General features: G+C 45.5%; 1 protein-coding gene across 1 annotated transcript in view; it reads right to left on the reverse strand.

Moving 5' to 3' along the window:
- Positions 1–6,825: 6,825 nt before the first annotated feature.
- SLC12A8 (solute carrier family 12 member 8) overlaps positions 6,826–14,235 on the reverse strand; it is a 47,248-nt gene continuing 39,838 nt past the window's right edge. Inside the window, exons 11-13 of the mRNA XM_059475836.1 lie at positions 13,136–13,253; positions 10,847–10,907; positions 6,826–7,938 (exon numbers count right to left, since the gene is read on the reverse strand). Coding sequence (XP_059331819.1) covers positions 7,773–7,938; positions 10,847–10,907; positions 13,136–13,253 — 345 coding nt within the window. The 3' untranslated portion in view covers positions 6,826–7,772. The remainder of the gene's footprint in view (positions 7,939–10,846; positions 10,908–13,135; positions 13,254–14,235) is intronic.

Genomic DNA, 14,235 nt, shown 5'->3' on the forward strand with positions numbered 1-14,235 from the left:
CGCTGCCCGCTTTGCCCTTCACCGAAAGCAGAAGTCGGAGGCTGAAGCACACAAACTCTCCTGGAAGCCTCTTTCCACCCAAGAGGTGGCAGTGATGAGCCCACACGAGCACGCCAAGGGCCTTGGCTTTACCCCACACGGCTCTCCTCTGCCCCCGGGCTTTTCTCTCCATGCCACCTCTGAGGAATCCCTCTATCAATCCATGCTCTAGTCTACTCCCTATAGCTTTTGCCATCTTCTTGCTTCAAATTTGCCTAAACCCAAGGAACAAGTCAAGCTGCTCAGTTTTGGACATGAAGCACAAACCAATCATGATTATGCTTTAGTCATTAAAGTAAGCACCCCAGTCCTGGCAAATGGAGTGATCCAGAAGCCATAGGCAACACCAAAGTGCCTGATCTACAGAGGACATTTTTAGGCCTCTTCATTCTGTGTCCAGGTATTTACACATTCTGTATGGAATAGTTGTGCAAAACAAAGCTTCTGTCTTGATAAGACAGAGAGACCAATACACAGCTAAAGCTCAGGGGAGGAGTTGTGAAGAATTTTGATACTTTGGGAGATGGCACAGGTAGTGCAATGCAGCAGCTCAAACACTTGGGGATATCTTTCTACGTAAAATACAGGACTCCATGCTACCAATTATTAAGATAGTAAGTAATAAATATGATTCTTTAGAAAGTTTTGTTAGTCCCTGGAAAGAAGCACCTTCCAACCAGCAAATCTGATTTTTTTAACTGTGCAATACACATAAGGCAGTAGGGCCACAGCAACCTCTCTGAGGCCAAGGATGCATTCTCAGGGCTGCAGGGAGCAAATGAAAACCAAACTTTGCCCTGACATGAAATGGATGTTCTCCTGTCCCCTCACTCTCATGCCTGAGGGCCCTAATACAGAGTCTAGAGGTCATTCCCTTTCCCCCACCTTTTCCAAGAGACTTCCCTAACATCCAAGCCACACAGCAGCTCCCCACTCTTACTGCATCCTTCCAAGCTGTAAATCCAACAAGCAGGAAGCACAGTATCAAATGCTTTTCCAAAAGGATCTCAATAAATTCTTCCTACTGTTTCCCTCAACAGGCCCATGGAGAGGCATAGCAGACACAGGCAAATGCAAACCAAACACTTCTGCAGGAACAGCCCATGTGGAATGGTATCGAATGGCTCCGCGCCCCCATAGCACGGCCTACTCTGCAGTGCCACCAGCTAGGAAAGCAGGGAGGGCTGAATTAACCCCCTCTGCCTGTGGGGGAAGGGGGTAGCTGATATCCTCCCAAAATCTGCCATTAAACCTGCCTGACCTGCTGCATTTCTGAAGCACACAGGGCACTTGTGACCATGAGGATGGTGTGTCCGAGTGCAGGACCAGCAGCAGGAAACGCTGGCCAGAGGCCCCCATGTGCCCTTGGATGAGCCACATCCTGGCAGGGCTTGGTACAGCTGGGACAGGAATGCCACTGCAGCCTCTGAAGCCCATGACAGTGGTGAGCTGCCTTCACCAGACCCAGCCAAGGCCCCACAGGTGTGAACCCGTGGGCCTAAACCAGTTCTCACCATCAGAAAATAACCTCCCTGCTCTCTCCATCATGGTTCCATGAGCAGCATGTTATTTACAAGCACCTGGAAAGGAAACACTGACATTCAGGCAGTTTCAGACTTCCTAAATGCAGTCCCTTCCCCCACGGGTATCTGATTTGTCAAGGTTTAGTGCCTGTAAATTTAAAGCTACTGTGTTTTCCTGCCATCTTATTTTTTATTCCTACCTTCAGGGTTTCGTAAGGAATATAAGGAGTCAATTTATGACTGATATTTTTGAGCTCCAGTTTCAACAGCCACGTGAAAACAACAGAGAAAAAAAAAACCTTCACTTTGTTGGTTTTTATTAAAAAAATACTCTTTTACCCATTGGAGCTGCAGAGGGCAGTGTGGAGGGGATATGAACCCCACCATCCATGTGATGGGTTTGACACCCTTGGGGGCTGGGAAAGGAGCATCAGTGGTGGGAGAAGGAAGAACTGCAGCAGGATGAAGGTGGCTGTGTGGAGCACAAGGTCTCAGTGAAGGCCACCAGCACTTGGCTTTTCCCCATGTGGTGCTGGAGTTGTTTATCCCCATGGCACACCACACACTCCGCTGCAGCATCCTGCTGATGCTGCTCCCAGGGCAGCTCCAGGCCGAGGGCTGCTCCCCATCCTCCTTGCAATAGGAGATTTAAATGCATGAAATCATGTCTGAGGAGCCAGATGGGCCAGGCAAAGCCTGATGTCGAGTAATGCCCCAGCATCCTCCTGAAAGAGGCTGTGACTCAAACGCCTCCCCAAATCATGTACAGAGCACATTTAGCATTTCCAGCTGAAAGCAAGCAGCACATTCCACACACAGCAAAGGAGTTAAAAACAAACAAACAAACAACCTCATTAACACAGGAAGCCTCTAACAAAGCTATATATAAAACATGATTGAAATTGATTAATTGAAACCTGCCCATCATCTTGTTTTGGGGGAGGGAAAAACAGAGTGTGTTTTTCTTTACCTTGATTTCCATTTTCCAGGTTGAGGCGGTAGAGACATGTGACAAAATATGGTGGTTTCTACATTGTTTAGGTCTGAAATCCCAAAAAACCACGAGAGTGTCTGCAGAAGAGGCATCTCTGTAACACTTTGGGAGGATTACAGTGACCAGTCCCTTCCCTCTGGTTCCATAGGAGCCTTTCACAGCACAGCCAATGTCATGAAACTCCTGCAGCTCCCTTGAAACTCATCCCAGATCTGTCCAAAACTTGGATCAGGCTCATAAACCTCAGACAAGTTTTAAGCTGATGATGAATTAAGGTACAAAGTGAATATTTTCTCCTCCTGGAATTTGTTATTAAAAGCCCTGAGTTTCCAAAGTGGACAAATAGTTCCTAACCAAGTAATTAATTACGTTCACATCTCCTCTTGATGCCACAAACCATCCATTAACAGACACCAATCATCCAAAAGGCACTTAATACGTGACCATTATTCCTGAAATTTTGGGGTTGGTGGTATTTTATTGATTTATTTTAACAAAAACTGCTTGCCTCGTACCGCCATTGGAAGCAGCTTGTTCCAGGTATTTGACATTTGGAGGTCAGGATGGATACGGGTCTTGTGATCCCTCTTCATCCCTCACAGAAAAATGCACAACTTGATGTTTCATTTTGAATCCTGTCACTGGAAAAAAAGAATCCCTTATTTTCTGAGGGGAAAAAAATAAACCAGCCATCCAAATCTATCTGGGAAGAAGCAATTTTAAATTTCTTATTTATTTCTTTCAGGACCTTTTTCCACCAACTCTGGTTTGGAGCACACCCAGATATTCTGCAGCTGAGCTAAACACTTTAGAGCAGTGCCCTTAAATCTGGAAAGAAGCCCCCAGTGAAATTTAGAAGAGACACTTGGATCCAATAAAGTTACAGGTGTGCTCCTCTATCACCAAGTTTCTGGGAGCACCCGTGGTTCTGTTTGCTCTTGCATAAGGAGGGCAAATCCCAGGTATTGGGGGATATGAGCACAAAAATCCTATGAAAAAAGCCACGAGGAGCAGAAGGCAGAGAGGAAAGGAGCCTCTCCTGTGCTGTATGGGCTTTAAAGTGATTTATTTTTAACCTGCAGTTTGCTGCTAGAGCCTCTCATCCATAGCTTTTGAGGCTGTTACCGCTGAGGTTTCACCTTGTCTCAGGTTTGAGGGATGCTGTGCCAAATCTGGGTTGCAGCAAGACACCACTGCAGAACATAACAAGAGCGTTATATTCCACTTTCATACACAGCTAACAAATTTATAGGTTGTCTACAAAATCTCCTCTCTTTTATCCCTGTAATTACCCTCTCTAAAATTCACCAGGCAAGGGCAATAATTCAAATAACTTCAATTTCCCACTAACCTAAATGTTAATCCTAGGCTGGCTCTTGTGCTTCAGCAAATCTCTTCTGACCTTGCAGGTGTAAGAATGATGCTGTTTAAGAAACTTTGCCTGTCTGAATCTAAATCAGAGCCACATGGTTGAGAACAAACCACCTCATAAGGCACAGAAAGCCCCCTGTGCCTTAATTCAGCCATGCACACAAGCATCATTTCATATTGTCACCCTTCTTTGCTACTTCAACACTGTGGTCACACCTATCAGCTGTGAAGAGGTGACCATGGCAGGTGTCTGATATTTTGGCCACCATACACAGAAATAACCATTGAAGGAAACTCAAGGCTGATCAAGAGAAGACAAGAGGAGAGCAAAAAAAAAGACAAGTTTGAGCTAAGTTTGATTTAATGAGCTTGATTGTCCCTGTGCAGACTCCTAATGGGACACAGATCCATGTGGATGACAATTTATACCAACTGACAAACTGTCTCTTAATGCCAATATCACAACAATTTTTCTGCCCATTCTTAGTCCTGACTATTTGTGCTGGAAGTTTTTTGAGGCATAAAATTCCAATTTCTGGACCCTCTTAGTGCTAAGGGATCATAAATGCAGCATGAGCTTCCAGCAAAGCAAGTAATAAAATATTTATCCTCACCCGCCTTTTGTGCTTGTATGCTCTGCAAAGGAAACCATCAAAAGTGGAGCCACCAATTTATAGCTGGAGCCTTCAAAAGGAACCAAACTGTGCACCATATCCACACCTCTCTCAAAAACAAATGTTTTCACACCTTGACCCTTTGCAGAACATAATAATAATAATAATAATAATAATAATAATAATAATAATAATAATAATAATAATAATAATAATAATAATAATAATAATAATAATATCAAATTTCAAACAAAAAGAAAATAATTATAGGATGATAAAAAATCTCACATGACTTAAAAAGCAGTAAGGCCTTTCCATAATTACAGTAGCCAAGCTGCAACCTTGATATACAACGAGGCATCTGATGCTCAGAGCTGGGCCCCAAACTCACCTTCAGGGAAACTGAAGCTTCATGAAATCCCCAGCATGTGGAGGCTCAGCTGGGCTCTCAGGGGATGAAAGCAGCACATTTCCACTCACAGGAGCAATCCCCACCCCCATTTCTTCTCTTCACTAAATGTGAAGATGATAAATTCCTATCCACCTAATTTCACCCATTTTTTTTAGAGTGCAACCAAAGCTACAGCCATTTTTGAAGTGACACCATGATCTTTAGCTGTACAACTGCTTGCTTGCTTTCTTTCCTGCTGGAAAAGTTTCCTTGGTGCAAAGCCCTGTGTTCCTGTAGTGTCTCATGGGGTCTCCAATGCTGCCCAGACTGCAGGATTACTGGTGCTAAAAGGCTTCCTGCCACTCTTTCCATAAACTACACCTGAGGTAATGCTCCAGGGAAGATCAGCATGTCCTTTCCAAGCATAACCCAGGAAGGCTGTTGTACTCTTCACCTGTGATGCAGCAAGGGTTGTGTGATGCATTTCCCCCTGCAGCTACAAGGGAAGGAGCAGGTGCCTGTGCTTACCAGGTGATGGAAGGAGCTGCTTCCTGCTGTGGTGGTGGAGGTGCCAGTGAAGGAGGTGGTAGAGTTTCTCCAGCAGCAGCATGTGGAGCCCCCCGAAACCCCTGGAACAGTGTGTTCTGCAGAGCCTTCCCTCCACTGCCAGGTGTCAAGAGCAGCAATAACCATCCAGCGCTCATGCCAGAGCCACAGCTGCCTCTCTCCAGACACACCAAGGCACACCCCATCACTGCACCCAGAGCCCTCCAGGTGTCCCTCCCCAGCCCCTGCATGGCACAGCACGCTGCCTCTCCCTGGCAGCCAGCAGAGGCCTGGCCAGCACACAAACACAACCAGAATGTTCCAGAGGTGCAAAGGGCCGCTGGACAGTGGTGGCAGGAGAAGGGGACAGCTGCTGCACACTTAGCTGAAAGCAAAGCTGGGGGACCTCTTCCCACTACTGCTAGACCAAGGGCCATCACATCCCAGTTTTGGGGACAAGCAGGGGCCACAGTGTTGAAAAGGCAAACACTCTCCACCAAATTTTCAACCAGTGCAACTTCTCAGCAAGCAAGATGCACAGCCAAGGACCTTCCCCACCCTCCCTCTCTGGATCTCCCAACAAAGAAGCTACCAAGGAATTTCTGCCTATTAATCTCTTCATGCCATGCTCTGGGGTTTTCTTTTGTTCAAGCTACAGAGAAATGCGGGGCTGAGCAATCCTTGACTCGGGAGGAAAGGGACCGCATACATGACCGGACTTTGTGAAATACAAGATTTTACAGTAATGGCATTATGATCAGGTATGAAACTGTAACACAGCACCAAGCAGCTTGCCAGCAGTGGGGCAGCACCAAGGAGTGTTTGAAGTTTGCACAACAGGGGTATCTGCCAAGGTTAAGGATGCTACAAGCACAGGGAGGGCTCTCTGGAGCTGCTGGCCCCAGGAGAAGCTTCAACATGGGTCCAAAATCCACAGAGCAGATTCAGATTCTTTGGAAACCACCAGCAAGAGGCAGGCAGGAAGGAATCCTGGAAAGGTGTTTCCAACACTGAGTGACTCATTTGAGGTGGGTCAGAGCAGGTCACACAAACACAACTTTCCTCTTGCCTCTGTTGAGATAATTAAAGTTAAAAGCACTTAGTCCAAGACCTGCAACCTTGAGAAATGAATACACTTTCTGCAGTGCGCCAAGGTGGCTCTTTTCTCCATGTCAGCAGAAAGCCTCCTGTGCCTCCCTCTGTAAAAAAAAGGAAAGAGCCAAAGCTGCAGTTGGTCAGGCCATGGGATGGGACTCCCCTCACCCAGCAACACCAGGGCACTTAGCACTGGCAAGTGGAATGGTGCTCAAAGGCATTGAGAGTGCCCACAGAAAGGATGGAGAGGAGTTCCTGGTGTCTCAGGCTTTTATTGCACAGAAGGAGAAATAAATAATCTAAAGGTTGAAATTATCAGAGATGAAACAAAGTGAAAGGCAGTGATTTCCCCCTCCTCATAATGTCAGAACTGATGTGTGGTGCTGGGGTAAAGTTATTCTGCTAAAGCAATTCTGAACCATCTGTCCCTTCATCCAGGAGGTGCTTTAAGTGGGCCCAGCTATTTCATCAGGTCTCAGCTCTCACATCAGAAAGGATGTGGGAAATAACTATGAACAGCTTCTAAGACATAATTTCACAGTTTTACAGAAGAGGTCATTATCCTGCATTGCTGCACTTAAATGTGCGATTTCAGTTGTGAATATACTTCATAATCTTCTCGTACTTGCCACTGATTCTGGCCTATTGTCTAATGTCTTAAAATACTTTCTAAGACCTTGGTAATTGAAAGGCTGAGGTAGAAAATTACTGTATTACAAGCAGGGAAATTCATGCCTAGAGGAGAAGTGAATTGACCTGGAAGGTCGCATCCATCCGTGGCACAGCTGGGAGTGGGGCACTGGCTCCTGCTGCCAGCGTCACTGCTCCCAGGCAGAGTGTCCCCAGTCACCCAGAAGACATCTGAAATGGGGTGTTGTAAGCTTTTAGAGCAGCAGCCTTTTTTAGAACTCAATAGGGCTTAAAATTGAATTCCTTAAAAGGTTTATACTGTCTTCAGTAACTCATCACTTCCCAGGCTGGCCCTTTCATTTCCATTTTCTCCCCTCAGTTTGGGTAAGGCTTGAAGCCCAGCAATGCTGTGGCTTGCATAAACAAACAAGCCTCAAATACATAAATAGCAATTCACATCCTTTGTGAGTACATTCAAGTATTTCAAAAGGCACCCGTGGCAGCCATTAGCACTTCTAAATGCTTTTTGAAGTAATGGATTGATTTTTGTGTGTGTGTGTGTGTGTCCTTCACTGGAACTGGCTCCCAAATTCCTCTCTGCTGATGAGCGAGGACTGGTGGTAGCGGTCCCGCGAGGCGAAGTCTGCGTTCTCCTCGGTGAGCTGCCTGGTCTCCATGCCAACTGTAGCAAAGGATGGTGTCACCACGATCTGCTCCCTGGGAGCTGGCCTTCTCCTGCAAGCAGAGAAGCAGAGGTGCCTGCATCACCCCCTGTTTGTTATCCACTGCCAGCTGTGCTCTCGGCTGTGCCAGCAAGGCAGGGTGATTCCAGAAGAGGTTAAATCCTTCCTGGTGCCCCTTGGAGGCCCAGAGTTAACCTGAGAGAATTTTTCTTAGAAGGCACAAAAGAAATGTTCTCCCTTTCCCCAAATATACACTGCAAAATAAACGTTTTCGTAACAAATAGGCTTCCTCTTTGGATATTGACTGTGTCAACACCTTCCACGCCAAGCAGGAGAAGGAGCACAAACCATTTCTAATGAAAAATATCCTTTTTATGGTTTCTTAAGCAATAAAAAAAATTGTAATAGTTTTTGTAACTTTTATATAAAACAGGAGATTTCCCTGCAATCTCTTCATCCCAGAAGCTGATTTTAAGAAAACCTTATTGGCATTTTTAAATCAAAACTGTAAGACAAATATAGCACTGACTAAGACCTCATCAAGCACCTAAGAGCCTTAGAGGTGTCAAGAACCCTTGGCTGCCTCCAACTCCTTTGCAGCTGAATGGAGCTTATTATTTTTCTCCAATTCTTGACTGGATTTCAGGAAAACAGGGCTCAGAAAAAACCTCTAAATTACTTCAATGCAGTTTTTTGCAGCACAACATAGATGGGCTTCAAAATGACCCAACTCCCAAGCAGAGCCCAGGGTGTCTTTGTGCCAGTAAGAGCAGGAGCCCTGGCACTAGGAAAAGGTGACAAAGCTGGCTGGCTGACCCAGGGATTGCACTCTTTGAGAGGAGAAAACCAGCATCAGTTTCTGCCTTGGACACTCACCAGATCTCCCCTCAGCCTTTCTCGGCATGGCCTTTGCTCATTGATTGCACTGACCAAAGAACCAAGGACTTTGTTGGTCTGGTAACTCAAAGATAAAATCCCCCTGTGACAACAGCACCTCTCCACACAAGAGGCAAGAATAGTTTCCCCTTTCCATGCAGTCCTTCTCCATGAAGTCCCACACCTCAACCAGACTCCCACAGGGATTTCTGACAACGGGCAGGAGGCACAACTGAGATGCACCAAAGGACAGCTGTGAGGAAAATGCTGTTCTGTCATCACAGAGGCACCAAGATAAAATGACCAGCCACAAATCTGCCTGGGGTGGAAGCAGCAGGATCTGGCTCACTGTGCCATGAGTAATTCTGGCAGCATTTCACACGGCCCCACTTACCCTGTTCCTGTCTTAACTCCTCACCCTTGGCTTGGGCTCGTGTCACCAGTCCAGCAGATGTTGTGCAAGGGGATAGGGGACAATCCCTTATGCAGAAAACATATGTGGTGGTGCATCCCACACCCCTGCCCCTCAGGCTGCACTGTGATCTCAGAAATGCTTGTTAGGCTCAGCCTTGACAAACAGCACCTGGGCTCAGCTCCTCCTGAACTTATCAGAGACACTGTCTGCTCCAGGGAACTAATGCTGACAGCTCCTAGTTTTTAATGAATATCCTTGGAAACTTATTTTTCTTGCATGAGTAACAAACCAAGTGGAACAGCCTTTTTGTTATAGAGCGTTCAAAGAAAGTTACTGACAAAAATTGTGGCCAGGATGGAAAATTACTATGACCAAAGCCAACTCTCTTGCTACAGTGTAAGGAACAGTCCAGAGTGAGACCCTTTGAGCTCTCCTGGCCCACAGTGGGCTGAGACCAGCACCTCCCTCTGAGTGGAACCTCTCAGAGCAGTGAACTCTCAAGTCTGCTATACTTGGAGGACCATCACCAGATGCCGATGACAGAGCCTGGGCTGATTCCCCCACTCTTCAAATTTCAACCCTCTACCTGTTGAGAAGATGCAAAGACATCATAATTCCATATGGATATTTTGCTAAATGGTTTAAATTAAGGTATAAATTAAGTGCTGTTATGTCTGAGGCCTACCAAGGGACCTCAGAGAGATCCCTTACCCCTGACTTCTCTCCCCAACCACCTCTGCTCACCAAAAGCTTATGGTCATGTTATAGGAACTGTGGGCAGAGACAGGACCTGGCAAGACAGACCAATGTGTTTAACTGCCTGGACTTTCATTTATTTTGAAGGAGGCAGCAAATTGGCCCACATAATGCATGGCAGCTCGTGTTGCACAGTCCTAACTACCGTGTTCAGTCACCCCAAAAAAAAGAAACCCAACAGACTGAGAAACTCAAAGCCCACTGCTCAGAGGCAAAGGTGCTCATAAGCTGCTACAGGAAACACAATGAGATGGAATTAATAATTAATAGCATCAAATAAGTTTAACCAAACTAGTTAATAACCAACTAAAAAAAAAACCCTCAAGGTCTTCTGGTAATCAAAACCCCAAGACAATGCTACTGCAGTCCCATGCAAACTCAATACTGAATGGTTCCTTCACCAAAGACCCTGTTTATCATATTTGCCCCAAAGTTATTGCAGCTCCCCCACCCCAGATTCCTCTCTGAAACTTGAACACAGCTGCCATGTGTGCCTGTTCCATCACTACCAGAGAAATTTGCTTTTAGTGAATGATGGGTGGAAGAGAAGGAGTCTGCAATTTCTCATTTCCTTGCAGATTTCCCAGTTCAACCTGAGCCATAGATTTCGAGCACAGACCTTTGGGTGAGATAAAGCTTCAGGCCCCAAGATACAGTTATCAGCTGACATTCCCACACACAAAGCAGAGGAAACTCCTGCTTCCCCACATACACAGCCAACCATATGCCAGGCTAATGGGAAGCAAACAGCCTTTTTACAATTAAGCAAGAATAACCCTGAGTATGCAAAAAGAGGCAGAAAGACTGCTTAAGGAAATAAGCAAGTCAATTCTTCCAGCTCTCTCTGTGCTCATTAGTGGGTCATGGGAACAACGAGCAGTGGGTTGGTCACTGCCAAGTGACTGGTACCAACCTGCATGAAGAGATCAAAACCGACTTAATCCAGCCAAAGAAACTGAAATTTGCTGCTGCTCCTATGGGGAAAAGGCACAAGAAGTCAGTATGCTGCTAATTCTCTCATAATAGCATTATACCAATGCATTTTTGCATAAAATCTCAAACCAGCATGCTTGTTATTAGCCTGCAGTACCCAAAGATTCTGTGATAGTGAGAACATTCCTGCAGTCTTCCTGCATGCTGTGGCTTTTAAACAGCTGTCCAGTATGAACCCAAATTTCCTATGGAGAACAGTTATGCATTCCCAGCCTGACAGCTTGTTAAACCCCAGTAAAGCTTGAGCAAAGCACAGACACCCACCACAGTGCCTTTCATTCCCTGGACTGCAAAAACCATTCCCACTGCAGGGATGGGGAGACAGAAGGTGCCATCCAGCCAACCTCAGCCAGGGTGACTGTGGTCTCACCACTCATTTCCTCTTGTCTGACCCCACAGAGAGCTGGTTAAGCTTATTACACCAACACTGCTTTCTTTTTGGATTTCTCAGTAGAGTTAGTTTCCTGCAGGGGCAGGGAAGTGCCAGAGCTGGAAGCAAAAGCAGCAGGAGAAGTTTTTTGTGAGGGACAGAATCAAGCCCTGTGAGTGCCTGCTGGATTTGGCTTAGGCTGCTGGGGAGGAAGAGAGAGAAGGGATGTGTCAACCACAGGGAATTTCTCCTCCCAAGATCTTCATCTAGCCCCTAATCCAGAGCTTCTCTCAGGCCAGTGTCTCCCAGCCTTCCAGACAGAAGGGCTGTTTGATCCTTTGAAGAACAAACTCACAGATCATCAGAGCCTTGTGACCACAAAATAACATTCCCTCGCAGCCAAGTGAAAATCAGGCTGAATCTTGAGCATTCACTTCTAACATTTTCAATGCCATGCATTGTTTCATTGTATGCATGAGAATGCACGTGCAAAAGAAACCAAGAAAAAATGTCTAATCGTGCTGCTATTTCTCAGATCAGCTTCCAAAACCCTCTAAACACTGACAGAGAAATTCTTATTAAAGTAATCTTTGATAAATATTTCAAAAGCAGATTACAGAGATATAATACAGTGAGTGCACAAAGGCAAAAAATACTCCAACACCTGAAAACATTATTTCTGTTTTGTTTGATACATGGGGGCCATAAAGAACTTGATTAAAAGTTATATATATTTCAAAAGATACCAATTAGCAACTACTATCCACAATCTCAGCTCTTTTCTACTATCCCCTACAGATACATAGAAAGGAAGTCACTCAAGAGTAGAAAAAGAACAATTTAGCAATGTTTGGGAGGTGGTGATTAGTTTTTGATTTCTCATCATGTGCATTTCTGAAATCTAGTACCTACTTACCTACTGTCTAATCATCTTTCACCTAAATAAACCCAGGTAGCTATTTCTGCACAAATTGCATATGAACCCATATTTCATACTTGATTTTTCTCATCCTGGACCAAAAACTGCACATCCAGGCATGCACTCAGCTATGCACCTCACATACCTGCCTGTGGATGGATGGATGGATGGATGGATGGATGGATGGATGGATGGATGGATGGATGGATGGATGGATGGATGGATACACACACTCATGGGCAGGTGAGGATGCCCACACCATGTCCCTTCAGAGACACAGAGCACTGCAAACCCCCCCACTGGCCTTGCCAAGGAGCTGTGGCTCTCATGAGCTGCTTGCTGAATGTGCTTCACTGTTTAATTTTGAACTTGTTTAAGCCGATCATGTGCACAGATCTCTCTAATGCTCTCTGCCTTAAAGTGTTTTCCCAGATTATGTTCCCAACATATTCAACGTGTTTAGCTCTGGAATAAAAAGGCTCTCTTGTTCCACAGCTATGAATGCTGAGATTTGATGAGACACTCATCATAATTCCCATTTTCCATAAACTTCTCTCAGGTGGGTTTAGATTGATTTGGTTTAATAAAACTTATTTACAGCAGATTTTTCTCATTGCTGGGATACATTTACAAAATGCCACCCCTATCAAATCTTAGTATATGTTTTTGCCATTTGAAGCACCACATGATAAAGCAACAAGGACCATGTTCAAACTATCACACCAATGCTAGTTATAGTTAGAATCTAACAGAAAATTAAAGACTCAGAGAGAAAATGTATTAAAATAGCAATGAAACAAATTGTCATCATTCACTGTGTCACCCACATATTAAACACAAGAGTCTCAATTCCTAATTGAGTTAAATTAAAAGTTTAATGAATTTTTAAGCAGGTTTAATAATACAGAGAAAAAACTCACCAAGAGGGAGTCCTGGGCTGACTTGGCCAATGTAGAAATACAGAATAACTGCTGCTCCCAGGCTGACCAGGGTGTAGATCCACTGAATGACAAACATTATGATGAGGGACACAATTGCCTGTTGGAAAGACACAGTTTGGGGTTACCCCAGAGTCTGGGAGGTAAGACCATGTGGACAATCAAAGCTCAGGTTTCCATGTTACAGAGAGCCTCATTTGGTCTCACTCTTAAAAGGAGGGAGAGCACAGGGTACCAATGTCACCTTCAGCAGCATGGAGTTAGCTCCAGTGAGCTACCCTGAGTCCCAGGGGCAGTGTGGCTCTCTGCCTGGGCTTCTCCAAGAGAAGCATCCAGAGGCTCACCAGCTCTGGAGGAGGTTTGGCTCAAGCTGCATACAAACAGGGGCAGAGGTAGCATCTCCATAGGAGATATCTGGAACAGCAAGGGGCAGCACACAAAGAAAGGGCTAAAATGGTCCCAACTGACACAACTGAAGCTCAAAGAGAGAGGGCAGAGGGGAGAGGAGTCAGGATGAGTAACACAACCAGTTTTTGCTCTTGTGATTTTATTTTGCATTATCAATCCCATCCCCTCTGTTGCAACCTCCTCCCAAGCCTGATCATTGACAGGAAACCAAGTTTGCTCTGATGAGCACATCCATCATCTCCAAAAGCAAATTCCCCTGCAAAGGCAGAGCTGATGGCTCTGCCAGGACATGCACTTGGGAACCACAACAGAGATGAGCCCAGAGATGGTATCAGCACACAACCTCCGAGAAATGCCATCCCAAAGAGGGGCCACCACTCCCTGCCCACCCCTGGGGCTGCAGCCCAGTGGCACCCCTCACCAGGAGCTGGCTGCTGGCAGCAGCAGTGGTGAATTTGAAAAGCAGGTGTCCAACTCCATCTGAGGATTAAACTAAAGGGGTTTGTTGGGTGGTTTGAGTGGGTTTGTTACATTTTATGCACAGCTATGAAATCCTCATCCATGCAGCAAAGCCATATGGCTCATTCATTATGCATATCTGACCCTTTCCTTGTCATCTGCCCAATAATCCATCTTCCCAAGATAAATTTAAGTGTCCTAAACTTCTCAGCAAC

Source organism: Ammospiza nelsoni, chromosome 7, assembly GCF_027579445.1.
Source record: "Ammospiza nelsoni isolate bAmmNel1 chromosome 7, bAmmNel1.pri, whole genome shotgun sequence".
NCBI classification, from domain to species: Eukaryota; Metazoa; Chordata; class Aves; order Passeriformes; family Passerellidae; genus Ammospiza; species Ammospiza nelsoni.